This window comes from Trichoderma citrinoviride (assembly GCF_003025115.1).
Source record: "Trichoderma citrinoviride strain TUCIM 6016 unplaced genomic scaffold BBK36scaffold_2, whole genome shotgun sequence".
NCBI classification, from domain to species: domain Eukaryota; kingdom Fungi; phylum Ascomycota; class Sordariomycetes; order Hypocreales; family Hypocreaceae; genus Trichoderma; species Trichoderma citrinoviride.
This window is the reverse complement of record NW_020194710.1, coordinates 1,215,347-1,237,480: the sequence shown is the minus strand read 5'-3', so window position 1 is coordinate 1,237,480 and position 22,134 is coordinate 1,215,347. Positions and strand designations below refer to the sequence as shown.

The window sequence follows — 22,134 nt, the reverse complement described above, 5'->3', positions numbered from 1 at the left end:
ATATCCTCCACGAACTTGGAGCTAAAAACAGGAACAAGGGCCATGACGTGGCGTTACTTGTGCCGCCGGTTTGCCGCTGGAATGAAGCTCTGGGCCAATGAATCTGATGGAATTGTCGATTCAAATTGGTTTCTGCTGCTGCTGCTTCACACACTCGCTGTTTCTGTGTACAAGTGATACATACTCGTACGCCCTTTTGCCGTCTCCTCCCTTGATGGACGGGATTGGGCTCTGGATTGTATCAAGTCCAGGCGCCAGACATCGAATCCTTCGCAGCTGTGCCGCATTGACTCGTACGCAAGCTCCCTTCTAGCGCTGAAAACGAAAAAGCACTGACGATGCCGGTTTGATGGCTTGCAAACAGCCGCTCTGCTGCTCACATAAACTGAAACCTCGTCATGGCCCCGGCAATGGCTGCCCGTCTCCCCCCGTCAAAGGCCCATGTCCCTCCAATCCATCTCTTCCCATCGGCTTCCCCCCCTGCAGCCCGCCTAGTGGCCGCTAGAGCTCTCCCAAGGCCCAGTCAGAGACAGCACACGGCTTGCGTCTGGAAATATTGGCCCTCAACCCGGTCCACGTCCCGCTGCTGTCCGCTAATAATGACGCATGGATATGGAGCTGGATAAGCTGCCTGCCTTGCTATCGCCCTGGTCCTTGCTGCTGTGAGCTGTCATTGATGCCGTCCTTGCCATGCCATGGCAGCGCAGCTGAAGCACGGGTGGGCTGGGGCTTGGCTTGGGAACCTGGAACCTCGTATCCGTGGATAGCAACAGGAAGCAGAACTGGTGATACAAGCGAGGCTGTTCAGTTGCACTCCGTATGACCGTCGCCATTACCATTCTCTATCTACGTATCTATCATCCTCCTTATCCTTATCGTCTTCACAAACACGAAAAACCTGTGTTGGGGTTTATGCAAGCCCAGTGACTCCGGCCTGCTCGCTCTCCACCAGACCAGCCCCCCAAACTTATACTTTTCCGCCGTCGAGGAACCAGAGTCTCTTCTTCCACCACACTTTTCCACCACTCTCCTCACTCGACCTGCATAGTACTACTCCAGTTACTTGCTTGTTGCCTCTACCGTACGCATACGGGCTATCTATTACTTCCCGCCTCGGCCTGCCAGCTGTTCACAGATAGCAGCTCGATCGATCTGACTGGGTGATCCAAGACGGAGAAGCGTGGACCTCAGCCTGCATCTCGCTGCCCCAGATTTGCCCCCAAGCCCAAGAGACAACCGTGAAGCTCCGGAAGAGAGGACGGGACCCGCATTCACCTCAGAACTCTGCTGCTAGACCTCTCGGGTCCGGCGTGGTTGAACCCAAAAAGCCTCTCCGCTTTGTGGTGGCGTGCGTCTCGCATCCGTCCAGTCCAGTCTCGTAAACTTCAAGACACCCCCTGCCCTGCCCTGCCTGCAGCAACACGACACACATCGCACATCACTCTCTCTCAACGCCCCCATTCGTTGTCGTCTTTGAGACAGTCCGGTATATTATCCGCACTCATGGCTCCCGCGGGCTACCACAGTGACCGTGACGGCCACCTAGAGGCTGGACTTCTGAGGAGCACCCAAGGAGAGAAGCAGACCGGACACGAGCAGCAACTAACCCAGACAACCCCACGCAAGAGCAAGAAGATGGTTTACTTTAGGCGGGCACTGGCCATCGTCGCCGTGGGCTTCGTCCTCGGCCTGGGCGTGGCCACGGCTCGACCCGGCTTCGTCGACTGTCACGGCAACTCCAGGATGGCCGTGCCCAAGGCGCACGGGGCCAGCAGCGAGCTGGTCGAGGAGCTCCAGAAGACGTCTCCCGACCTGCTTCACCGGCTGCTGCATGCCTATCTCCCCGAGAGATACCAGCACGGCGTCTTCGCCTCAGACGCCGAGGCCATCGACGCCATCCATGAGAACGACCCTTCTGTTGCCTCTGCCATTGTTCAGATCGCCAAGAGACAGGAGGACAGCCCGAGCAACAGCAACACCACCGTTGCCAGCGGCCCCTCAACCACTGCTCCGGCCAACTCGGCTACGGAGTCGGCGGCTTCTGATTCCTCGACTACCGCGGATGCGAATGCTCAGACGACGACGGATGCCGGCCCATCATCCACGCCCACTCCTTCGGACACGAGTGCTGAGCAAACCACTGCTGCTGAGACGACGACTGCGGGTACGTGCTATACGCCCAGATGCTGCCAACGGTCATGACAACCAGCCCACTAACTCTTATATCCATAGACGCACCTGCCAGCACTACTGCCGCCGAATCTACCGTAGACACATCTTCGGCTTCTGTGCCTGCATCTACCACCGCTGAGCAAACCACTGCCGCTCAGCAGACGACTTCCGGTGCCGCTTCGACCACCGCAGCTGTCAGCACAACCCCGGCCCCCAGCACGACCAACTCTACTCCCGAATCCTCCGCTACTGCTTCTGGTACGTCTACTACTACTACTACTGAAACTGAAGATCCCACTACGGCTGCTTCCTCCTCTCCCACTACTGCTCCGGTGTCCTCCACCTCTTCTGGTAGGTTGTCGTCAGACATCGCCTCGTCCTTTACTACTTCGGATGCGTCCACCACTGCTTCTGATACTTTGCCCCCTTCCTCCGTGACCTCCTCCCTCCCCACCTCAACTCCTCCACCGGAATCGACGACGGCGACCGAGACCACTACTGGTATGTCAGCAGATTTTCGCGCTGTCGTTTGACATTGTCGAGACGACATGCCAGCTCAAGAGTTGGATGTTGGACCATCTGGATGTAGCAGGGAGACTCGGGGGAGTCTTGCTGCAAGTGCTTCAAGAAGCCGGAGCTTTCGTGATCTTCTTCTGCTGTTGCAAGAGCGAGATGTAATTGTGGTACACATGACTGACAAATCCGTTCACAGATGATACCATCACGTCAACAACTGCTGAAGCCAGCGAAACTTTCCAAACCACCATTACTTCGGGCACCAAGACGACGTCTGCCCCCGTCCTCCACACCTTCACCAGGACTCTTCCCGACGGCGGCACCACCACCCTGACATCCACCTCGTGGGTCGCCGTTCTGCCCACTGGCCAGGCCGACGGAGCAAAGAGCCCCGACCTGCAGGGCGATGCTTCCCTCCCCCGTGGCCAGGCACTGCTTTCTGCTGCCATTGGCCTCTTTGTCGGGGCTGTGCTGATGGTTTAAGCTGGACAACCACTGTCCTTGTCCTCTCTCACTCTCCTTTTTTCCCCCATACCATTTTCACTCTCCTTTTTTCCCCCATACCATTTTCACTCTCCTTTTTTCCCCCATACCATTTTCACTCTCCTTTTTTTTTTTTTTTTTCCCCCAGTTTTGCATGAGCATAAGCGTATCGAGGAATTGGCGACGGCGTATTATTCATTCCTTTAAACTTAATTACACGACATCTACGGCCACTTCCTTACCACTCCTTTTTTTCTTAATCACAACAACCGACTCGGCGGACACATAGATTTGGGCAACTGCATTTCTGGTTTTCATCTCTGTATCTTTTTGGCAGCAAAATTGGACTTAGACTGGGACGGGGCCCCTTGTACGGGAAAGCCTCTGGCAACTGTGAAACATGATCGTTTTGGCACATATGGCATCAAAAGGGGACGGTTGTGTATTTTCGGCATATATAGCAAAGCAAGCAAGCATGCAAATAAGCAGCACACGTTCGGGTGCACCTCTTGTTCCTTTCGAGTCCGAATAACTGTGAAGATGAACTATTCTTGTAAGACATGTCAGAATTTATTTAACAGATGTCGTGGGTATATACAGCAGTTGATTTCAGCAAAGCAGAGACAGAAACGCCCAAAACTCCATCTCCATGCAATAGAATGTAGCTCTTCCATATCTTTCCATCGGCCACCAATGGCAATGCACCAAAAGTTGACCTTTGTTCACAAAAGTTTTTAACCCGGTCCAATTTTGGGCATATCGTGGTGCTCGCTCAGCCTAGACAAGTACGTGTTGAGCTCCTCGACGCGCTCCTTGTGTGTCTTGAGCAACTCGGGTCTCGCTCCGGATGATTGCGCGATCTGGAGAAGCTGCGAAATTCCCAACGTCAGCAAACAAACATGATCGCAAACTATCATCCTCAACAAATGGGTAAGGGGGAAAGAATTGACTTGAGAGAGAAGCATACCCTCTTCTTTCTAGCCTCCTCATACCGCCGCTCCGCCTCAGTCTTGTACACCACTGGTTCGTCCTCGTCATCTCCATCTTGTTTCTCTTGAGGCTTCTTCTCCTCGTCGCCGTCGTCGTCCACGGAGCTCTTCTTTTTCTTCTTCTTCTCGTCGTCGTGCGACTTGGTGAGCGCGGTGCTGTCGTCGCCGGTGGAGAGGTTCTTTGCGAGGTCGGGTTTGGACGACTTCTTCTTCTTCTTGGTGATCTTTGCGCCTTTCAGCTTGAGGGCGCCGCCGCCGACGACTTGGTATTCGTCGGAGCCCATTTCGCTCTCTCGGATCAGCTGCGTAGTATCAAACTAATCTTTGTCACTGCCTTAGTTCATAGGTATTACTAGAAAGAGGCGCAAGTACGGTAAGCGATGACGAGGGACTCATGCAGCGACAATAGTGACAATAGAAAAGAGGTCAGAAGTCGCAACGCTCAACGGGGTTCAAGGTTCTAGAATGCCGCGGCTCTTGCCCTTAGTCAGCAAGGAGACAAGTCAGGACAAGCCGCAACAGAGCGAAAAGAGAGAGAGAGAGAGAGAGAAAGGAAAGCCGACAATAATACGACGCTAGCAGGTTTAAGCATTGAATTGCATGGAGAACAAGCGCCCAATTGGATTGAGCGCTGCAGGACAGGCAAGGGAGCTGGAACAAGGGGGGGGGGAGGGGGAACCAATTGCTTGGCTGTTTAGTTTGAATCTTTGGTTCCCTTTTTTAACATTTACATACATACATACATACATACAGAGGGGAAAGCAGCGGCTCGTTTTTGGCTGGTGTTTTCTCTCTTGCCTTTTCAACTCAATCAGAGTCTGGCATTCGTTCATTTTTTCTCTTGTTCGCCTCTTCTTTCATTCACGAGACAGTCACGAAGAGCTTGTTGCGGATTGTGTGCCCGTCCTTTTCGCCTGCCGAAGCGGCTTCGTTGCGAGACAGCGCATTCCTCTCCGTCTTTCCCATCTGGTGGCTACGATTTGCGGCTTCTCGCCTACGCGGATACACTGCGAAGATTCCGTAATACTTGCGATTCGAGGTGGCAAGCCTTGGACGACATGGGCTGTTTCTGCTAAACTCGGCGGTCGATACATTCAAAAACGTGGAATATCCCAGCCTGGGTGGTCAAGATTGAAGAGGGGGGGAGAAGTACAAGGAATCGAAAATATTTGAACGAGGGACACAGAACAGGGAAGAGAAAGAGAACAAGAGACCCCGGCGACCACGATGCCCCTGCCATCGCAGTCTCAGTCGCGAGACTCGCTCGAGCTCGCCTCGCTGGCCAGCTCCAGCGTGGCCTACGACGGCGCGGCCTCGGACGTCTCGTCCCGCCCCAGCATCTCGTCGTCGCGCAGGCTGTCCATGGTGGAGGAGGAGGACCCCCTGGACGATGGCAACCCGGCGGCGAGGGGCAGGCTGGGCCGCTCGTACTCGGTCTCGTCCGCCTTTGACTTCGCCGGCAACTTGTTCCCGCTGAGCTCGACGGCGGGCGCGGGCGGGTACGCCCCCATTGGCGCGCCGACGTCTGCCGGCCTGCGCTCCGGCGGCGGCCTGGGCGGCGGCTCGCTCGAGAAGCTCAAGACGCTGACGTACCTCAACGGCCTGTCGCTCATCATCGGCCTCATCATCGGCTCCGGCATCTTCTCGTCGCCCAGCCAGGTCAGCGCCCGGCTGGGGTCCCCCGGCGCGGCCCTCATCGTCTGGGTGGTGGCCGGCATCCTGGCCTGGACCGGCGGCGCCTCGTACGCCGAGCTGGGCGGCGCCATCCCCCTCAACGGCGGCTCCCAGGTGTACCTGGCCAAGACGTTCAGCGAGCTCGCTGGCTTCCTCTTCTCCTGGGTGGCCCTGCTGGTGCTCAAGCCGGGCAGCGCCGCCATCATCGCCATTATCATGGGCGAGTACTTTGTCCGGGCCATCATCGGCGCCGAGGCCGAGACCATCAACCCCTGGATCAACAAGGCCGTTGCGCTGGTCGGCATCTTCGCAGTCACGTTCCTCAATTGCGTCTCGACAAGGGTCGGCACGCGCGTCAATGACTTTCTCATGTTTCTCAAGTTCGTGGCGCTGATAGGCGTCACCGTGGTGGGCATCGTCGTGGCCGTGACGGGCCTCTCGTTCAAGGGGCCGGCGAGCAGCGAGTGGAAGTCGCGCGACTGGTTCGAGGGCACGTCTTCGGATCCGTCCAACTGGGCGATTGCGCTGTATGCCGGGCTGTGGGCCTATGACGGCTGGGACAATGTGAGTTGCTGCTGCTGCAAGTGATGACGATGCTCCCTCCGAAACTAACAAAAAAACAGACAAACTACGTTGTGGGCGAGTTTCGCAACCCCAGCAGAGACCTCCCGCGCGTCATCCACACGGCCATGCCGCTGGTCATCCTCTCGTACGTCCTGGCCAACGTGTCGTACTTCCTCGTGCTACCCCTGGCCTCCATCAACGCCTCCAACACCGTCGCCGTCATGTTCGGGTCCAAGGTCTTTGGGCCGCCCGGCGCGCTCATCTTTGCGCTCATCGTCAGCGCGAGCTGCTTCGGCGCTCTCAACTCGTCCACCTTTACCGCCAGCCGCCTCATCTACGTGGCCGGCAAGGAGGGCTACATCCCCGACATCTTTGGCCGGCTGGGCGTCGGCAGCGGCGGCGCCGACAGCGACCACGGCCTGTCGACGCAGCGCTCCCGCAGCTGGCTGTCCAAAAAGTTCCGCAGCTGCTTCGGCGACGAGGACGCGGGCCTCTTCTTCACGCCCGTCTACGCGCTGCTGCTCAACGCGGTGCTCACGTCGGGCTACTGCATCGTGGGCGAGTTCAGCACCCTCGTCACCTTTTACGGCGTGGCCGGCTACACCTTTTACTTTGTCACCGTGCTGGGGCTCATCGTGCTGCGGGTCAAGGAGCCGCACCTGGAGCGCCCCTACAAGACGTGGATCGCCACGCCCATCATCTTCTGCTGCGTCAGCCTCTTCTTGCTCAGCAGGGCCGTCTTCGCGCAGCCCCTGCAGACGATGATCGTCGTGGCCTTTGTCGCGGCGGGCATACCCGTGTACTTTTGGCGCATCAGGGGGAGGGACCGGTCCGTGAGGAGGAGAAGCGGCGACGCTGGCGATGACGAGAAGCCGTGGTGGCGGTTCTGGGGTCGATGAGGGACACAATTTCTCATCCCTGTCGGGTGAAAAACTCTCCCATTTCCATTCATTTTCTTCTTAGACAAGTACCTAGCATACCATTACTCTTCTTTTTTAATGCCCTGTTTGAGTTGCTTTTTGTTCTGCTTTGATATGAGGATTTGTTGTGTCTGGCTGGATGGTTTGGCTTCAAAAAGAAGGGGGTCCAATGACTTATGCATGCATGACGGCGGGCGCTGGAAAAGGGGGCATGACTTTGACTGATTGCTATGAGAAACTGGAACCCATGAGTTGAACGCATGGCGATGGCTGTCAAACGGACCGCATTGCATTTTTTTTATACATTATCTGATGAAATAAAGACATTATTCAGGATTTGCCTCTTACGCGGTATATTCGCACACAGAGTCATAAATGAAAATAAAGGTCATAAAAAAGATTTGTTTTTTTCATTGCTGGCACTAAACAGCTAAGAAAAAAGGGGGTGTGCAATGGGGTATACGCCGTCATTGCCTCGGTGCCATCCATCATATACATGTACATGAACTGCCTTTGTTTTTTGTTCCTCGAAGTCTCGAGTTTTTCCTCCAGAGGGAATTTTCTCTCCTCTCCTTCTCTCCGTTGTTCAAAGCCAGCCATACGGTGATCGCCCCAACTACTCAAAACATTCCATCTTCCTCTCCATCCTCCCCAAGATCAAGCACTTATTTCTTGACAGTGTTAATCTTCTCACGCTGGCCGTAGGACTTGGTGGCCCAGTCGCCCTGGTAGACGATGAGGTCCTCGGGGCGGTAGTCGTGCTTGCCGGACAGGTAGCTCTCGAGGATGGCCTTTGTGCCGTCGGCGTAGCGGCGCTGGGCGTCGAGCGAGGTGCCGGACATGTGGGGGACCATGGCGTTGCCGTAGCCGAAGGGGTTGACGGCGGTGCGGAGCGGGTGGTCGCGGGGCGCGGGCTGGGGGAACCAGACGTCGCCTCCGTAGCCGGCGAGGTGGCCGGTGCGGAGAGCCTCGGCGACGTCCTCCTTGACGACGATGGCGCCACGGGCGGTGTTGACGAGGTATGAGCCTGGGGAGCGCACTCAGTTAGTGGTCAAACACAAGACGAGAGATGGGGTATTAAAGAACTCACCCTTCTTCATCTTGCTAATCAGCTCCTTGTTAAACAGGCCCTTGGTCTTCTCGTGCAGCGGGCAGTTGATGGTGACGACGTCGCACTGCGCCAGCATCTCCTCGAGGGTATCCACGCGGCGGCAGCCAATCTCGGCCTCCTTCTCGGGCGACAGCGCCTGGTAGTCAAAGTAGAGCAGCTCCTTGCAGCCAAAGGGCTTGAGGCGGCGCAGGACGCGCTCGCCGATGCGGCCGACAGCGACGGTGCCGACGACCTTGCCCTCGAGGTCGTACTCCTGCTTGGCGACGGCGGCCACGTCCCAGTCGCCGCGGGCGACCTGCTCGTGGGCGGGCACGAAGTTGCGCAGCAGGACGAGGATGGTCATGACGACGTGCTCGGCGACGGAGACGACGTTGGAGCCGGTGACCTCGGCGACGGTGATGCCGCCGTTGGTCTTGTTGGCGGCGGCCAGGTCGACGTGGTCGGAGCCGATGCCGGCGGTGATGGCGATCTTGAGGTTCTTGGCCTTGGCGAGGCGCTCGGCGGTGAGGTAGCCGGGGTGGAAGCTGTTTGGGGGAAACAACATATGAGTTAAGGTGTTTTTTATTTTAAAACCAGAAGAGAGAGAGAGAGGTGAAGAAGAGAGCTTACGGAGTGGTGATGATGACTTCGGCGTCAACGAGCTCCTTGTCAAACTGGGAGTCGGGGCCCTCCTTGTCGGAGGTGGTCACCAGCGTGTGGCCCTGGTCCTCGAGCCACTTGCGGATGCCGAGCTCGTTCTGGGTCGTGCCGAGGAGGGCGGGGACCTGGAGAGTTGAGTGTGTCAGTTATCATGGTGTTGCTGGTTATGGTCGATATCATCGGTGTAAGAGAGCATCAGAAGAGTACATGGAACAGCAGGTTCATGTTGCATGTGATGATGATACTTCGATCAGTGACATGCAATAGCTCGAGCTCCCCACATGGGCGCGAGTTCCCCGCATTTTCTGCAGAGCATCATCGCCTTTGCCAAGAGCTGGTCTGAGCTTCATTATTCCTTTTTCTGGAATCGAGCCAATTGTGATGCGGCCCCCACTAATGAGATCCGAGCAAAGACAAGGCAAGGACTCGTAGGAAAACAGAACAAGCAAGAAAAAAACACTATTCCATAGAAGAAGAACATGAACAAACATAAAAGGAGACGGATCGGCACTCACTTCTTCGGCGTGCTTGCCGCCATCGTAGAGGACGAGGAGAACTTTGACCTTTTCGCGGGGGGCGGTTGTCAGCGTGCGGATCGACGACGGCGTCACCAGGCGCGGCGAGATGGAGGAAGAAGAGGAAGCGCTGAGCTTGGAAGCAGCGAAAGCGCGGGAGGAGGAAAACTGGCGCGACGACGAGGCCAGGAGAGAAGGGGAAGCGCGCGAGGCGAGAGAGATGGAGCGAGAAAGGGGGCGGAAAGATACCATTTTGGCGGTTTTGAAGAGAAAGAGTGGAGAGTGATTCCTTGGTTTTTTCTTCTTCAATCAAAACGTTTTCTCGGGTGAGAAATGAGCTTATATATATATGATGTATATATATATATATATATAAGACGTATGTGATGAGGTGGTAATGATGTGGCCGGCTTCGGAAAGTCACAGCTGGAAAATAGATGCCGGGACAAGGGTGGTGGAGAGGAGGAGGCGAGCGGATGGGCTGATCCGTTCGATATAGGCTGGCTAACTACCACTTGCGCAATGCAAGGGGTTTTATCGGAGAGATGAGAGGAAAAGGTTGGAGGTTTAGAGAGACTTGAAGGCGATTGGAGTTCGTGAGAGGGCAAGCAGAAGACAAAGAAGTCGCAAGCACCAGATATTTATGCTCCGGGAAGAACAGGCCCCCCCTTTGACACATCTGAATCGCCTCGTTTACTTACCAGCTTTTCCGCTTCTCCCCTCTTGTCCTTGTCCTGGGTCTTCTCCCAGTCATGCTCTGCAAAATGACACATGCGATCCCCGAAGCAAGCCCCTCATCTTTCCTGCTCCGTACGTAATGCCTCGACCACTACGCTCTCACGCTCTAACTGACCCGTACTGTACCGTTACTGTATCCTCCTCCTCCTTCTCCTCCCTCATCCACCAGCTGGGTTGGGTTGGGGCCCATTCGCCTCCCCTTTCGGTTCTCTTCGCTGCAGGCTCGGCATCCCACCGAAAAAGGGCCCGCGCCGTCTCCCCATTGGGCCTTTGGTTCTCCAACTGTTCCCTTTTGCTTAGGCTTGCATTACCGGGAAAAGAACGGGAAGAGAAGGAAGAGGGTGGGCATGGGGGGATCGAAAGAGAGAGGGATCAACGGGTTCCAGTTAATCTAGCCGAGAGAGAGGCAGAGAGTGAGAGAAGACGTAATCTTGGCGGCGCTGGCGAGTGGCAGCAAGCCGTACATATCTCGGGATTTCGGGGTCGTGTTGGAGATGTGGGGGAATGATGCATGGGCTGGGCTGCTGTTAGCGCTGAGAGCGGGGGAAAGGAGATGTCCAGTGGTTTGATGTCTGTTTTGTATCATTGCTTTCACTTGTGTTAGTATTTACTTGTATGCTTGGTTGACCAGGTCATAGATGTGGTTTAACGGTATATCCGTGTTGTAGTTGATGTCTGCCATATACTACAGCACAGAGCACAGCTGCAACTCGCTTCATCAACATGTAGTAGCCGTGATGCATGCACTCCAAATGCTACACTTCTCCACGGTTCAAGCTGTTGGTTCACCCGTTCACACGCAATGCCACCCTGCTAATGCACGGCCAAGAACATACATACATACATACATACATACGCAGGTCTTGCCTCGATACGGGAAGCACACAACACGCGTGTGCGGCTGAGTGAGGCAATTTTACCCAAAGCCGCAATCAGACGGCTGCCCACCAAGGTTCCTCGAGCCTCGTTGCTCGTTCTTCTTTCTTAGGTCTTACATACCTGTAGTAGTAACAGTTCATGTCGTTGTATGTGCATGTGTGAAACGTGAGCATCTGCCATGCACGGAGCCTAAAAGTTAAGCCGGGAGAATCGACACACGCAGCCAATCAACCAACACGCTTCGCCTCGAGCCGCACCAACCATTACGAGTACGCCCAATTGTTCGTCTCGCACCAATCATTCTCTTTTCTTCTTCACGTATGTCTCAATATGTTCTTGTTTAATTTATCAGATTAAAGGGTCATTGGCTCGACCTCCTCTTTTCCCCCGCTTCCAGAGCACACACACCCCTTTTGGGCGCTGCGCCGTTCATCATGATGAGGGGTTCCCAGCCAAACTCCGTGCTGAGGAAGCTCTGGACAGCATCAGCTTCGAACGAAGTACTCTAGTATGTTAGTTCACACATTTGTTACCGAGTGCTATTCTTGATTGATTCCATAGCGTCGCCTGTCCGCTTTTAACCGCTGTAGATTTGGGAGCTTGGGCCGCAGCTTGGTATCGACAATGTCACAAGCGCGGAGTGCAAGCGCCTGGTGTCTGTACAACGGTAGAGTCTTTGCTCTGCTCCAACTCTCGGCATTTCACGAAGACTGCTGGCTTGCTGGCGGTAATACGATATTCTATAGTTATAGCTCCAGATTCACGTCAAGTGATGGGCAAAGATGGGGTTGCCGTCACTACCTATATCCTCTGTACATCTACCCAACTACTAGATGTTGAAGGGACAGCCTCATCTACGCTGGCTATTCAACGCCTGCCATTCATCACGATTCTTTCTCTGGAAACATGAGATTATTCCCCCAAGTAGCCCATACCATTTACACATGGTTGGGACAAACATCATAGACGTCTTCCGTAGCACGAGTTCCCCAACCGTCACTTGTGCCCACAACAACACCCCAAGATATAGGTACGCCCTGAACGAGTCGCAACCCAACCTCAACTTCAAGGTAACGGCTGTGGCGTATCCTACTATATCGCACATAATCTCCCGCCTCATGTCCCCCTTTCCGCCCGGAATCTCACATCTCCTGCAGGAACGAGCGGGTCGATGTCTGTCAACGGGTCCCTCTGTGCCCCGGATGGATTCATCGTACGACTAAACTGCTTCTAGAAGAACTCGTCTTCGTTCCTATGCTACCCAATGGCAACTTGATACTGGAGAGTCAACGTGGTAGATCTGGATTGTCCTTGTTCTGTCCAATTGGACTTACAGCATCGTACATGTATCCACTGCTCTGTGTTCGATATCACCGTGTCACGGTTTGGGCGCCCGTCGTGCGAGACCTGATGTGAGGTGTTATTGAGCTACCAAATAAAATCTGTATATATCTCGTAAAAGCTATAGATCTCATAGATCTGATGTTACTCGTGCAATCGTGATGTACATGTGAAAGCAATGGGTCAGTGATACCACCTCTCAGGCATGAGAATAATCCCAGTGTAAGTGGTGTTCAGAAAGGCGAGACAATCACTAACACCCGGTATATTCTGCTTCTTATGCTATCATTTATGGGGTCGTTTTTCATCTCATCGATCTCCCAAAGCCCTTTACCATTGCATATGGGATGCCAGTACGCTTTCCACTATAACTCCAAGACAAATTCCAACTCCGTTTCCCAACTCCTTGATTTCGCGACACTTCTTGATGCAGCAGCAGTTATCATGATGGCGGCTTATACAATCAGTTAGTCCGATGTTGTAATACAGTCGGTAGCTTCAGCTTCAACTGCCGTATCCTCCAGATACTAACACCTCTACAAGGGAGCTCTCTTCCTTGGGTCAAGGCAGCGCCCAGTCGATCGATTCATCAGTTAACCTATATTAATCCCGCTCCCCTAACAGAATTTCCGGCTCAAACTCAATTGCTCCCTTCGTCCTCAAGCTAACAGTAACACGCGCCACCCATTGCCGTTGAGTAAGAAAATCCATCCTCAAACAGACATCAACTCCCTTCCATACAGTACCAGTTGAAGCTGATCAAGACACACACACAGACACACAACTCGCATGTGCGGGCACCAACAAGAGCCAGCACTCATGTCACATCGTACTGTATAGCCTCAACCCGTCGCATTGCGTCTGCGTATACTGTACGCGTAGCCGTAGTTTCATCTACCGTTCCATTCCCGGGAATCGCTTCCCCGCTTTTGCTTGTTCCCTCAAGGTTCACGACTTGAGCTCACCGAACCCGAATCTCCGAACCTCCTCCTCTTTGCGTTCCGGCCCCCCCGGCAGCAACCCCCGCCAATAAATCATCCATAAGCGTCTACGATATGCACCTCGATTCAAAGGGCCCGGTAAGCCCATATACTATCCGGCAATTGTCGCGCGTTGTCCAGGCTCCCCCCCGCCGCCGCCGAACATTGAATGCCCACTTCGCCGAATCTCCTCCATTGAATCTCGGCGTTGTTCCTGTTGTTGGCCGAGGCAGATGTGCGTTTGAGCGCAAGAGGGAGACGATACCCGTTATTGGACTTTGTGCGGAACGCAGAGGTTGCCGCAAATGCTACATTCTTTCTGCCGCCCGTCTTGGAACCGAGACAACCTCTGATTATTCAAATCTTTATAAGGATAATTGTGGCAAGACAATGCAGCTTCGTACAACCAAGTTACGAAATCGGGATCGAGATCAAGGTCGCTTTGAGCGACGCACCGCAGAACGAATGTTGGGGACAAGGGGCCCGTCGACTCCCCGCCTTCTTCATGCTATCAGCGAGACAAGTCCGAGCGATTGGGTGCTTACTGCGGATTCACTCGGTCGGTCTTTCGGCTCCAAGGTCGAGGCCCTCAAGAGGGCCTTGGGTGGAAGATGAAAATAGCGCGTCCATCACTCACTCTGTACAATCGGGGGGGGACTTGTTGCTCGTTGAATACTAAAGAAACAGAGAGTCGGATCTCTCCTCCAGTGAAGGCGTGGTGGTGCATGTGATGCTCGCTGCCAGAGTGACAAGCAGATTCTCGAGCCTAGCGTCTCAGCGAGACTCTTACTCTTTCCTTTCTTGTTTGTTCTCCTTACCATTGAGCAATGGCTTCTTCTGTTGACAATACCATGGCACTGATGTATCGGCGACCAAGAGCCTCGACGGCGCGCCAACATCATGGCGCTGCACAGGAGAAGCGATATCCGACAATAAGCTTGTCCTGCGCCTGGAGCGGCTCCCAGTTGCATCTCAACACCAACGAATAGCGCTTTTCGAGATCACAGCCAACATTGAACAGCACCAAAAGCGCCTCACCTTGACGCAGTCAAGTACCCTCAGAGGTATGACCACTCATTCGAACCGCATTGATGCTCAACTTGCAGCTCCCAGCTCCCAGATCCAATGCCTGAATTCTCGCTCAACAATATAGAAAGAGACTCAATGACCCCTATCTTGACGCACTCAGGAATGGCCATTGCAGAGTCTCTATATACGCCTGTTTGCGCAGCTTTCAGTATTCGAGGCTCAAACGATGATATAGTACGCGATTCAGGAGGCGTCGACTCCCACGCATCCTTTTGTCATACCGCCCGTTCATTTGACAGCGGGACATTTTCGCCGAAACACGACCAAGACTCATCGTCCTTTTCCCGAAATACGAACAAGATAAAAGAAAGTACAGCTCGAGAAAAGTGCCCTCATCTGGAAGTGGTGGACAACTACCCACGCTTCTGTCTAGACGCCAACTCGGCCGTTGTTACTGTTGAGGATTTTCGCTTCGCTGATACAGTGCTCTCCCCCTATATTGCTGCCTGGTAGCCTTTTCCCGTGTGCCGTTATGATCATGCCTTTGAAGCGTGTATTCTCCGATCCTGGGAAGATCAGGCCGTATATCCCCTGAAGACGGGGGCAATGTTCCTTTGCTATCCCGTCTGGCGACAATATACCACAAGATGAGAGTCATGATCGCGATGTAACTGGGACGTCGTACTGAAGTTACTCAGTAAAGTAGAGTTGGCACCGAAAAGCTTCTTTCCTCTCATTTGTGGCTTCGCCCTTGGCGCAGAGTCGAGCAGCTGTGCAAGGTACTCGGTATCTGGGTTTGAACCGAACATCTGGACCGAGCATCTAAGTCGAACGACTGAACCGAACATTACGCAAAGTGGTATCAGATCGCTTCGATCCGCCCGAACCCCCTGGATCATTTCGATTGTGGGTTCTTCTAGAAGAATAGATCTCGAACAGTAAAAACTCCATACAGCCCTGCAAAGTGACCTACGATCAGGGGGTTATCAATCTTGGGAGATACGAGATACGTTGGAGCTGCAGGCATCCTGATGCTTGCTACCCTACAATTTCTCTAAATCTCACCACATCAGATGTATTTGGCTCTCCAAGACAATTAAGAATTTATTCGTAATTCTAATGCCAAGGACAGGATCCGTGAGCTTGGTATATGGCTTGATGTTTACCATATAGAGAGTTTTGATCCAGTGAAAGAAGTACATAGTCGGGCGTTGCGAAAAGGCATCGATTTCAGCTACGTGTATGGGATATCTGCGGTCAACCGAGTGGCCGTAATCCCACCACCACTGTCCATTGACCACGAATAGCCTACCTGCACTCCTTGAACCAGCGGACCAGGGACGGGAATCAACAGCCAGCCATACCTTATTCCATACGAAGCCGCCAGGTAGTCAAAAAGGGAGCATGAATGCCGCCAAAACAGCGGTGTGTGCACGGCTGCCAACACCGTCGATTCGATTCCCACAGCAAACTGTCAGTATTCTCGCAACAAATGCCCTATTCCATCACGCTTGTCAAAACTCATGCACGTGGATAGCCGACTCTTCGGGGCAAGAATAAGGTCGCCCAGCAAACGAGTGGAGAGTCGGCCGCTTGTAGCACGCGCAAAAACCGCCAGTTGTCGGTTCTCCTCGACACAGAAGACAAGGATCCCTCGCCCGCTTGTTCCGATCTAATAGGGGCCCCCCCCCTCGTATTGCCGGCTCTCGTCCGTCCCAAGAGATCGTGGCTGGAGACAAGGGCCGGTCCATCTGTCAAATTTCCATGTCCACAGATGAATATCTTCCGATGGTGTTGTGGCGCACAGTCGGCTTTTGGGCCGCGATGGCCTTCCCGGCAATGCAGGAGCTGCAGCTGAGGATGGCCAAGACGGGAGGCATCTCGCGAATACCGCCCGGAAGAATTATAAGCCTGCATGCATGCTTCGTATAATTTTTGATGGAAGGGGGATCCGGACGGGGTTTTGACGCATTCTTGGAAATAACGTAGTAATGGTGGAACTCTCAGGAGAAAGCCTCATCGGGTGCTGTATGTGAAACGACGCACAACATCATGGGCGGGATATCGTGAGGATACTATGATGAATGAAGCAGCCCGCGGCGAAGGGGGAGGAGTAGTAGGGCAAGTAACGTGTCCTTTGCTTCCGGGATACGAGATGCTTCGGACGAGCAAGAAAGGAGTTGACAGATCCCGGAAGCCCTTTCGAGATGGTATACTCGTATAGGCCCCGATGCTCCACTGGAGTTGATCAAGGCACTGACACGATGCCGGACATAAGGTCCTCTGCGCAGCGGCCATAGCCAAGGTATGTAGTAGGTCCGCCAGGGCATATCCAAGCATGTTCGCTCGCGAGAGGGCTGTATGCACGTCTATCTTTGTCAAGGCCAATCGGACAGGCCGCGAGACAATCCTTGAACAATTGCTCGCGTTGAAACGTGCATACCTGAGTTACCTAAGCGGCTTCAACGGCGTGTCTATGCTTGATGCAGGGCCGTAAAGACAACCTGACAGATTACCGCCACGAGGGCTCACGATGAGGCTGGGTTTCTGAGTCGGGCATTGATCAGGGAAGCCACTCAGTCAGCAGACAAAACAAACCCGACAGGCCACTCCCCTGCCAACTCCTGGCAGCTGCATGGAATCGTCCTAATTTATCCTGAGGAAGACGGAAGAATTATTACGAAGGAAGTGGAACAGAAGCAAAGAGAAGAAGCGTCAGGCACTGTAATTGCATTTGTTTTGGTACATGTACTCGTACGGGCTGAAGCAGGCTGTGCAGCACGGATTCCATGCTGGTGAGAAGGGGGAAAGCAAGGGGATTGGTGACGGCGATGAGGATGACAGGGCGATCTTGATGTGTTTTGGGTAAAGCTGAATCGGATGGCATTGCCGTTTCTTGGCTCTGGATTACCTAACAATGCCGTGATGAGGTCGTATTGAGGGCAAGGTAGGATGGAATCGAGGCTGAGGTCGGAATAATCTTGCATCTGCATACAGTGTAATACCTGTAAGGTGCCGGGTCTTGTATAGACAGACCTATACGTGTAGTTGCATGTCAAGTGCATCTACAGATCAGAGCCGATGTACCGGATTCATCAAAGAATACTCCGTACACGTATCTCCATTTTCTGGAAGAACTGAGAGTCCCGTCACTCGGTATCACCTTGTAGAAATCAAATGACAGCCTGGCTACCATTTACCCAACGAGGCAAGAGACGAAGCCCTCCCATGCCGACTGAATACGAGCATGACGATGCCAAGGGATATTTGCCGATCATGGGGGATGTGGGCGCCCAAACCGGCATTCTGGCGCTGGGCTGCTGTGCTGCTAGGCTAGGGGACCTAATTTAGGGCAGCCTGGGGGCGTCTCTAGCCCCCGAGGCGGCCTGCAGCCAAGGGCCCTTAGCAGCGACTGGCGGGCATCTGGTCATGCGCGATGGCGCTGAGCTTCGGCAGGTCGATTGGAGATGCTGGGCGAAAGATGGGGATGCTGGGGGCTGCCGGCGAGGGGAAGCTGCTGTCCGTGGGTTGAGAGTGGCAACTTGGGATCCAATGCCAATTCTCCGATGCCTGCTGGAGTGGGAACTTTGCACGGGAGGACGACAAAGAACAAAGCGATCGATATGTATATAAGCCGCCCGTCTCGACGATCTTAGACAACTCTGCTCTCCATCCAACAGCTCCTCCTCACTCCTCAACAGACAAACAAACACTTCTCATTCATCTTCACAGAATCAACCAACTCATCCACCCACCACCACCACCAAGATGTTCGCCCCTGCTGCCATCCTCGCCCTCGCCGGCGCCGCTGCTGCCTCTCCCCTCGCCATCGTGCCCAGCTACCCTCCTACCCAGCAGTCGACCGGCTTCCGCCTCGTCGTCAACGTCACCGACAAGGCCCTCGACTTCAAGCCCTCGATCCAGAACCTCTACATCAACACCATCCACGTCGGCGCCGGCCTGAACCAGGTCGGCCTCGGCAGCAAGGACAACAACCCGAGCACCTGGTACCTCAACGGCACCCTCGCCGACAGCCGCTTCGGCGACGTCGACGTGACCCTCATCACCGACCAGGGCACTCCCCTCTCGCCCTACGGCTTCTCGCTGGTCAAGGACGCCGGCTCCTCGACTCTGTCCACCGCCCGCGCTGACGGCGGCCGTGGCACCACGGGCATCTCCCTCTCCCACTTCCCCGAGGGCTACCGCTACCTCGAGCCCGAGACCTTTGTCGTCTGCAACGAGTCTCTGGCCTACTACCAGGGCACGCACTTCCTCGTCCTTGAGCAGGCCGCCACCACCATCAGCTCCACCGGCCAGATTGAGAAGAACATCCCCGCCGGTTGCGCTCCCGTCCGCCTGCTGCCCGAGTGTGCCACCCTCGAGGATCTCCCTGCTGGATCCTACTCGAGCCACGAGTTCGCCATCAAGAGCGACTGCTACCCCGACGTTGCCGCCATCAACTGGAGCCAGTACGGACCTTAAATTGTCTTTTGTGACTTTTTGAGGATGCTTTCCCATCACCGACAACACACACACACATGCAGCATATACTGGAGCTTAGTACGACGGGTTGACTTGACTTAACTGATTTGCATTTCGAAGCGACGGACATAAATAATGGTGTTACGCGACAATACCTTACTCGCTATTGCCCAGAGCGTAGGGGCATATAAAGTAATGTTTTAATTTAGATAGTAATACACGGCTTGATCTCTCAAATTCTCTTGCTTCTTGAGTCGCAATTGATCAAACCTGTTACTGTCCTGCTATTTTCAACCTCGTGTAAGTCGCAATACAATGAAAGGCTCCATCCCGCTTTGACATCGTTCCCCCGAGCTCTTTTACTTGCAAGCACTCAATTCCACTCACCGTAACGTTCCCTTTGCAGACTTACTACTTACCTTATGCTTCTGCAATCAGACGGTTGTCTCTCTTCGTTACTCTTCGTCGATGGACACTGGCATGACCTGTATATGGTACGGAGGATGTATGGCATCCCATGCAGTAGATCCTACCCACATGGCATTACCTTATGATTCAACAAGTCTTCCCTGCCGGTACTTGACCATCAACTCTGCGCAATCCATCATTTTACCCTCTTCTGGCCAATTGCTCTTTCAACAAAGGGAGCGTCCGACCTGTCTGGTCCTAACAGTGACTGTCTCATAATACCTACGTCTACCTGTCTGGGCACTTTACGTCAGCGCCCCCATGCAACCCTCGTCATCGCCTGTCCTGGCCGAGGTATGTAAGGTACGGTACCTGTACCTATCGGTGTGTGCTCTATCCCAGCATGTCTTATGGCGCCTTATCCGCTATAAATCCCCCCATAGCCGCTGATAGGCCGCTACCCCTAGCGCCGCCCAGGGGCCTGTGCTTATCGGAGCTGCTACCCCGGTTTATCTGCTGCGCCATCTGGGGGACATGCGGCGCATCTCCTTGTGACCTCCATCATCCCCAACCTCTCCTCTCCCCCCGTGTCGCATCTGCCCTCGCCCTTATTAACCCGCGCTCTCTCCTCCGCGTCTGCTTTGGCTTTGCTTCCGTCCTCGTCGCAACCATGACACGGCGCGTTCCTTCTTCTCTCGCTCTCCGACAGCAAGCGCCGGCTCAGCACCAGGCGCACCCCCAGGCCCCGGTCTCCTCTCCCTTGTCCACGGCTGCGTCCGCCTCCACCTCTGCTTCCTTTGCTCCGACTCCCGCCCTGAGCGCCTCCAAGCACTTTGTCATCGCAGACATGGACGGCCGCCCGCCTCTCGACAACCGCGCCTGCGTCAACTGCATCTCCAAGCTGTCGCCCAGCGAGGTCTGCCAGGTCAACTGGCATGTCGACACCGACAACGCGTGCAGGCTGTGCGCCGTGCGGGATCTCAAGCCCGAGGCCTTCACCAAGCCCTTTTGCGACTTCTTGCGCGAAAACCCCACCGTCTTCCATACCGTCGAATACTTCAAGACGAAGCTTAGCCAATCCGGCTACGTAGAGGTATGTGCGCCCCGTGACGGCTTCCGAGCGCAGAACAAACGGGACAAGAAGCTGACGAAACCCCCCCTCTAGCTCCCTGCGCGCGACTCCTGGGCCGACAAGGTCCAGCCCGGCGGCAAGTACTGGGTCACCCGCAACGGCAGCTCCCTCATCGCCTTTGCCGTCGGAAAGTCCTACAAGCCCGGCAACGGCGTCGGCATGATCGCCGGCCACATCGACGCCCTGACAGCCAGACTCAAGCCCGTCAGCAAGAAGCCAACCGCAGCCGGCTACATCCAGCTCGGTGTCGCCCCCTATGCCGGCGCTCTCAACCAGACGTGGTGGGATCGAGACCTGAGCATTGGCGGCCGCGTCATTGTGCGCGATGAGAAGACGGGCAAGACCTCCAGCAAGCTTGTCCAGCTGGACTGGCCCATTGCAAAGATCCCCACGCTCGCGCCGCACTTTGGCGTCGGCATGATGGGTCAGAACAACGCGGAGACGCAGGCGGTGCCGATCATCGGTCTGGACAGCTCTGACGGCTCCAGCTCCGAGCTGCTTGGCTCTTCCGGTTCCTTTGCCAACACGCAGCCGCCGAAGCTGGTCAAACTCATTGCCAAGGAGCTGGGCATCACATCATACGACTCCATTGTCAGCTGGGAGCTCGAGCTGTTTGACTCCCAGCCCGCCACCGTCCTCGGCCTGGACAAGGAGTTCATCACCGCCGGAAGAATCGACGACAAGCTGTGCTCGTGGTCCGCCCTCCTGGGTCTCCTTCACTCCACGGAGCGGGACTCGGACAGCTACATCAAGCTGGTGGCCCTGTTCGACGACGAAGAGGTCGGCTCGCTGCTGCGGCAGGGCGCCCGAGGCAACTTCCTTCCCTCGACGGTCGAGCGCGCCGTCGAGGCCCTCAACCCCACGACCTACGGCCCCGGCCTCATCGGCCAGACCTTTGCCAAGTCGTTCCTCCTGTCCGCCGACGTTTCCCACGCCGGCCACCCCAACTTCCTCGGCAACTACCTCCCCGAGCACGTCCCCAAGCTCAACGTGGGCCTCGTCGTCTGCAGCGACAGCAACGCTCACATGACCACCGACGCCGTCTCCACCGCCATCATGCACCGCGTCGCCGACCTCTGCGGCGCCAAGCTGCAGGACTTCCAAATCAGAAACGACTCCCGCAGCGGAGGCACCGTGGGCCCCATGCTGTCGAGCGCCATGGGCGTCCGAAGTTGCGATGCAGGGCTCCCCCAGCTCTCGATGCATTCAATTCGCGCCACGACGGGCGCGCTGGATCCGGGATTGGGTGTCCAGTTCTTCAAGGGCTTCCTTGATTTCTGGGAGCAGGTTGATGGCGAGTGGGAGTAATGGCGTAAATTACGATGTGTGTGATGCGAATAATGCACGGAGTAGACGGAGCGTGTTTGATTTGGGCAGGGTGATTTGATTGATACATTCCATGTAGACGAATTAGAAGCCATCCATCGGCTTAATACAACGGATAGATACTGCCTGGGATTGCTGAACCGTAGTGTACGTGCTCTAACGCTGCTATCGTGACTCTTGATACGCAGTGACATATGCCCCATTTAGGCGTGGATATATTCCCACCTGGATTCTAT

At 54.9% G+C, this 22,134-nt stretch overlaps 6 protein-coding genes across 6 annotated transcripts; 4 read left to right on the top strand and 2 right to left on the bottom strand.

Moving 5' to 3' along the window:
• Positions 1–1,503: 1,503 nt before the first annotated feature.
• Positions 1,504–3,171, top strand: BBK36DRAFT_1111509 (hypothetical protein; the record flags this gene model as incomplete). Its single annotated transcript, XM_024889709.1, has 3 exons — positions 1,504–2,125; positions 2,233–2,673; positions 2,885–3,171. The coding sequence occupies 3 exons, from the start codon at positions 1,504–1,506 to the stop codon at positions 3,169–3,171; spliced, it is 1,350 nt and encodes a 449-aa protein (XP_024752939.1).
• A 734-nt stretch (positions 3,172–3,905) lies between these two features.
• Positions 3,906–4,451, bottom strand: BBK36DRAFT_150601 (DUF1754-domain-containing protein; the record flags this gene model as incomplete). Its single annotated transcript, XM_024897581.1, has 2 exons — positions 4,139–4,451; positions 3,906–4,040 (listed from the first exon to the last, which is right to left on the bottom strand). The coding sequence occupies exons 1-2, from the start codon at positions 4,442–4,444 to the stop codon at positions 3,906–3,908; spliced, it is 441 nt and encodes a 146-aa protein (XP_024752938.1). The 5' UTR covers positions 4,445–4,451.
• A 936-nt stretch (positions 4,452–5,387) lies between these two features.
• Positions 5,388–7,297, top strand: BBK36DRAFT_1109837 (amino acid transporter; the record flags this gene model as incomplete). The annotated part of the gene is made up of 2 exons (XM_024889520.1): positions 5,388–6,398; positions 6,458–7,297. 2 exons carry the CDS (start codon positions 5,388–5,390, stop codon positions 7,295–7,297), a joined length of 1,851 nt encoding a protein of 616 aa, XP_024752937.1.
• A 685-nt stretch (positions 7,298–7,982) lies between these two features.
• On the bottom strand, positions 7,983–9,835 carry BBK36DRAFT_1207065 (formate dehydrogenase; the record flags this gene model as incomplete). Its single annotated transcript, XM_024897371.1, has 5 exons — positions 7,983–8,345; positions 8,409–8,953; positions 9,039–9,193; positions 9,584–9,713; positions 9,753–9,835. The coding sequence occupies 5 exons, from the start codon at positions 9,833–9,835 to the stop codon at positions 7,984–7,986; spliced, it is 1,275 nt and encodes a 424-aa protein (XP_024752936.1).
• An 8,483-nt stretch (positions 9,836–18,318) lies between these two features.
• On the top strand, positions 18,319–19,034 carry BBK36DRAFT_1187809 (hypothetical protein; the record flags this gene model as incomplete). Its single annotated transcript, XM_024896551.1, has 1 exon — positions 18,319–19,034. The coding sequence occupies one exon, from the start codon at positions 18,319–18,321 to the stop codon at positions 19,030–19,032; it is 714 nt and encodes a 237-aa protein (XP_024752935.1).
• A 1,253-nt stretch (positions 19,035–20,287) lies between these two features.
• On the top strand, positions 20,288–21,880 carry BBK36DRAFT_1111645 (peptidase M18-like protein; the record flags this gene model as incomplete). The annotated part of the gene is made up of 2 exons (XM_024889724.1): positions 20,288–20,533; positions 20,606–21,880. The coding sequence occupies 2 exons, from the start codon at positions 20,288–20,290 to the stop codon at positions 21,878–21,880; spliced, it is 1,521 nt and encodes a 506-aa protein (XP_024752934.1).
• Positions 21,881–22,134: the final 254 nt, after the last annotated feature.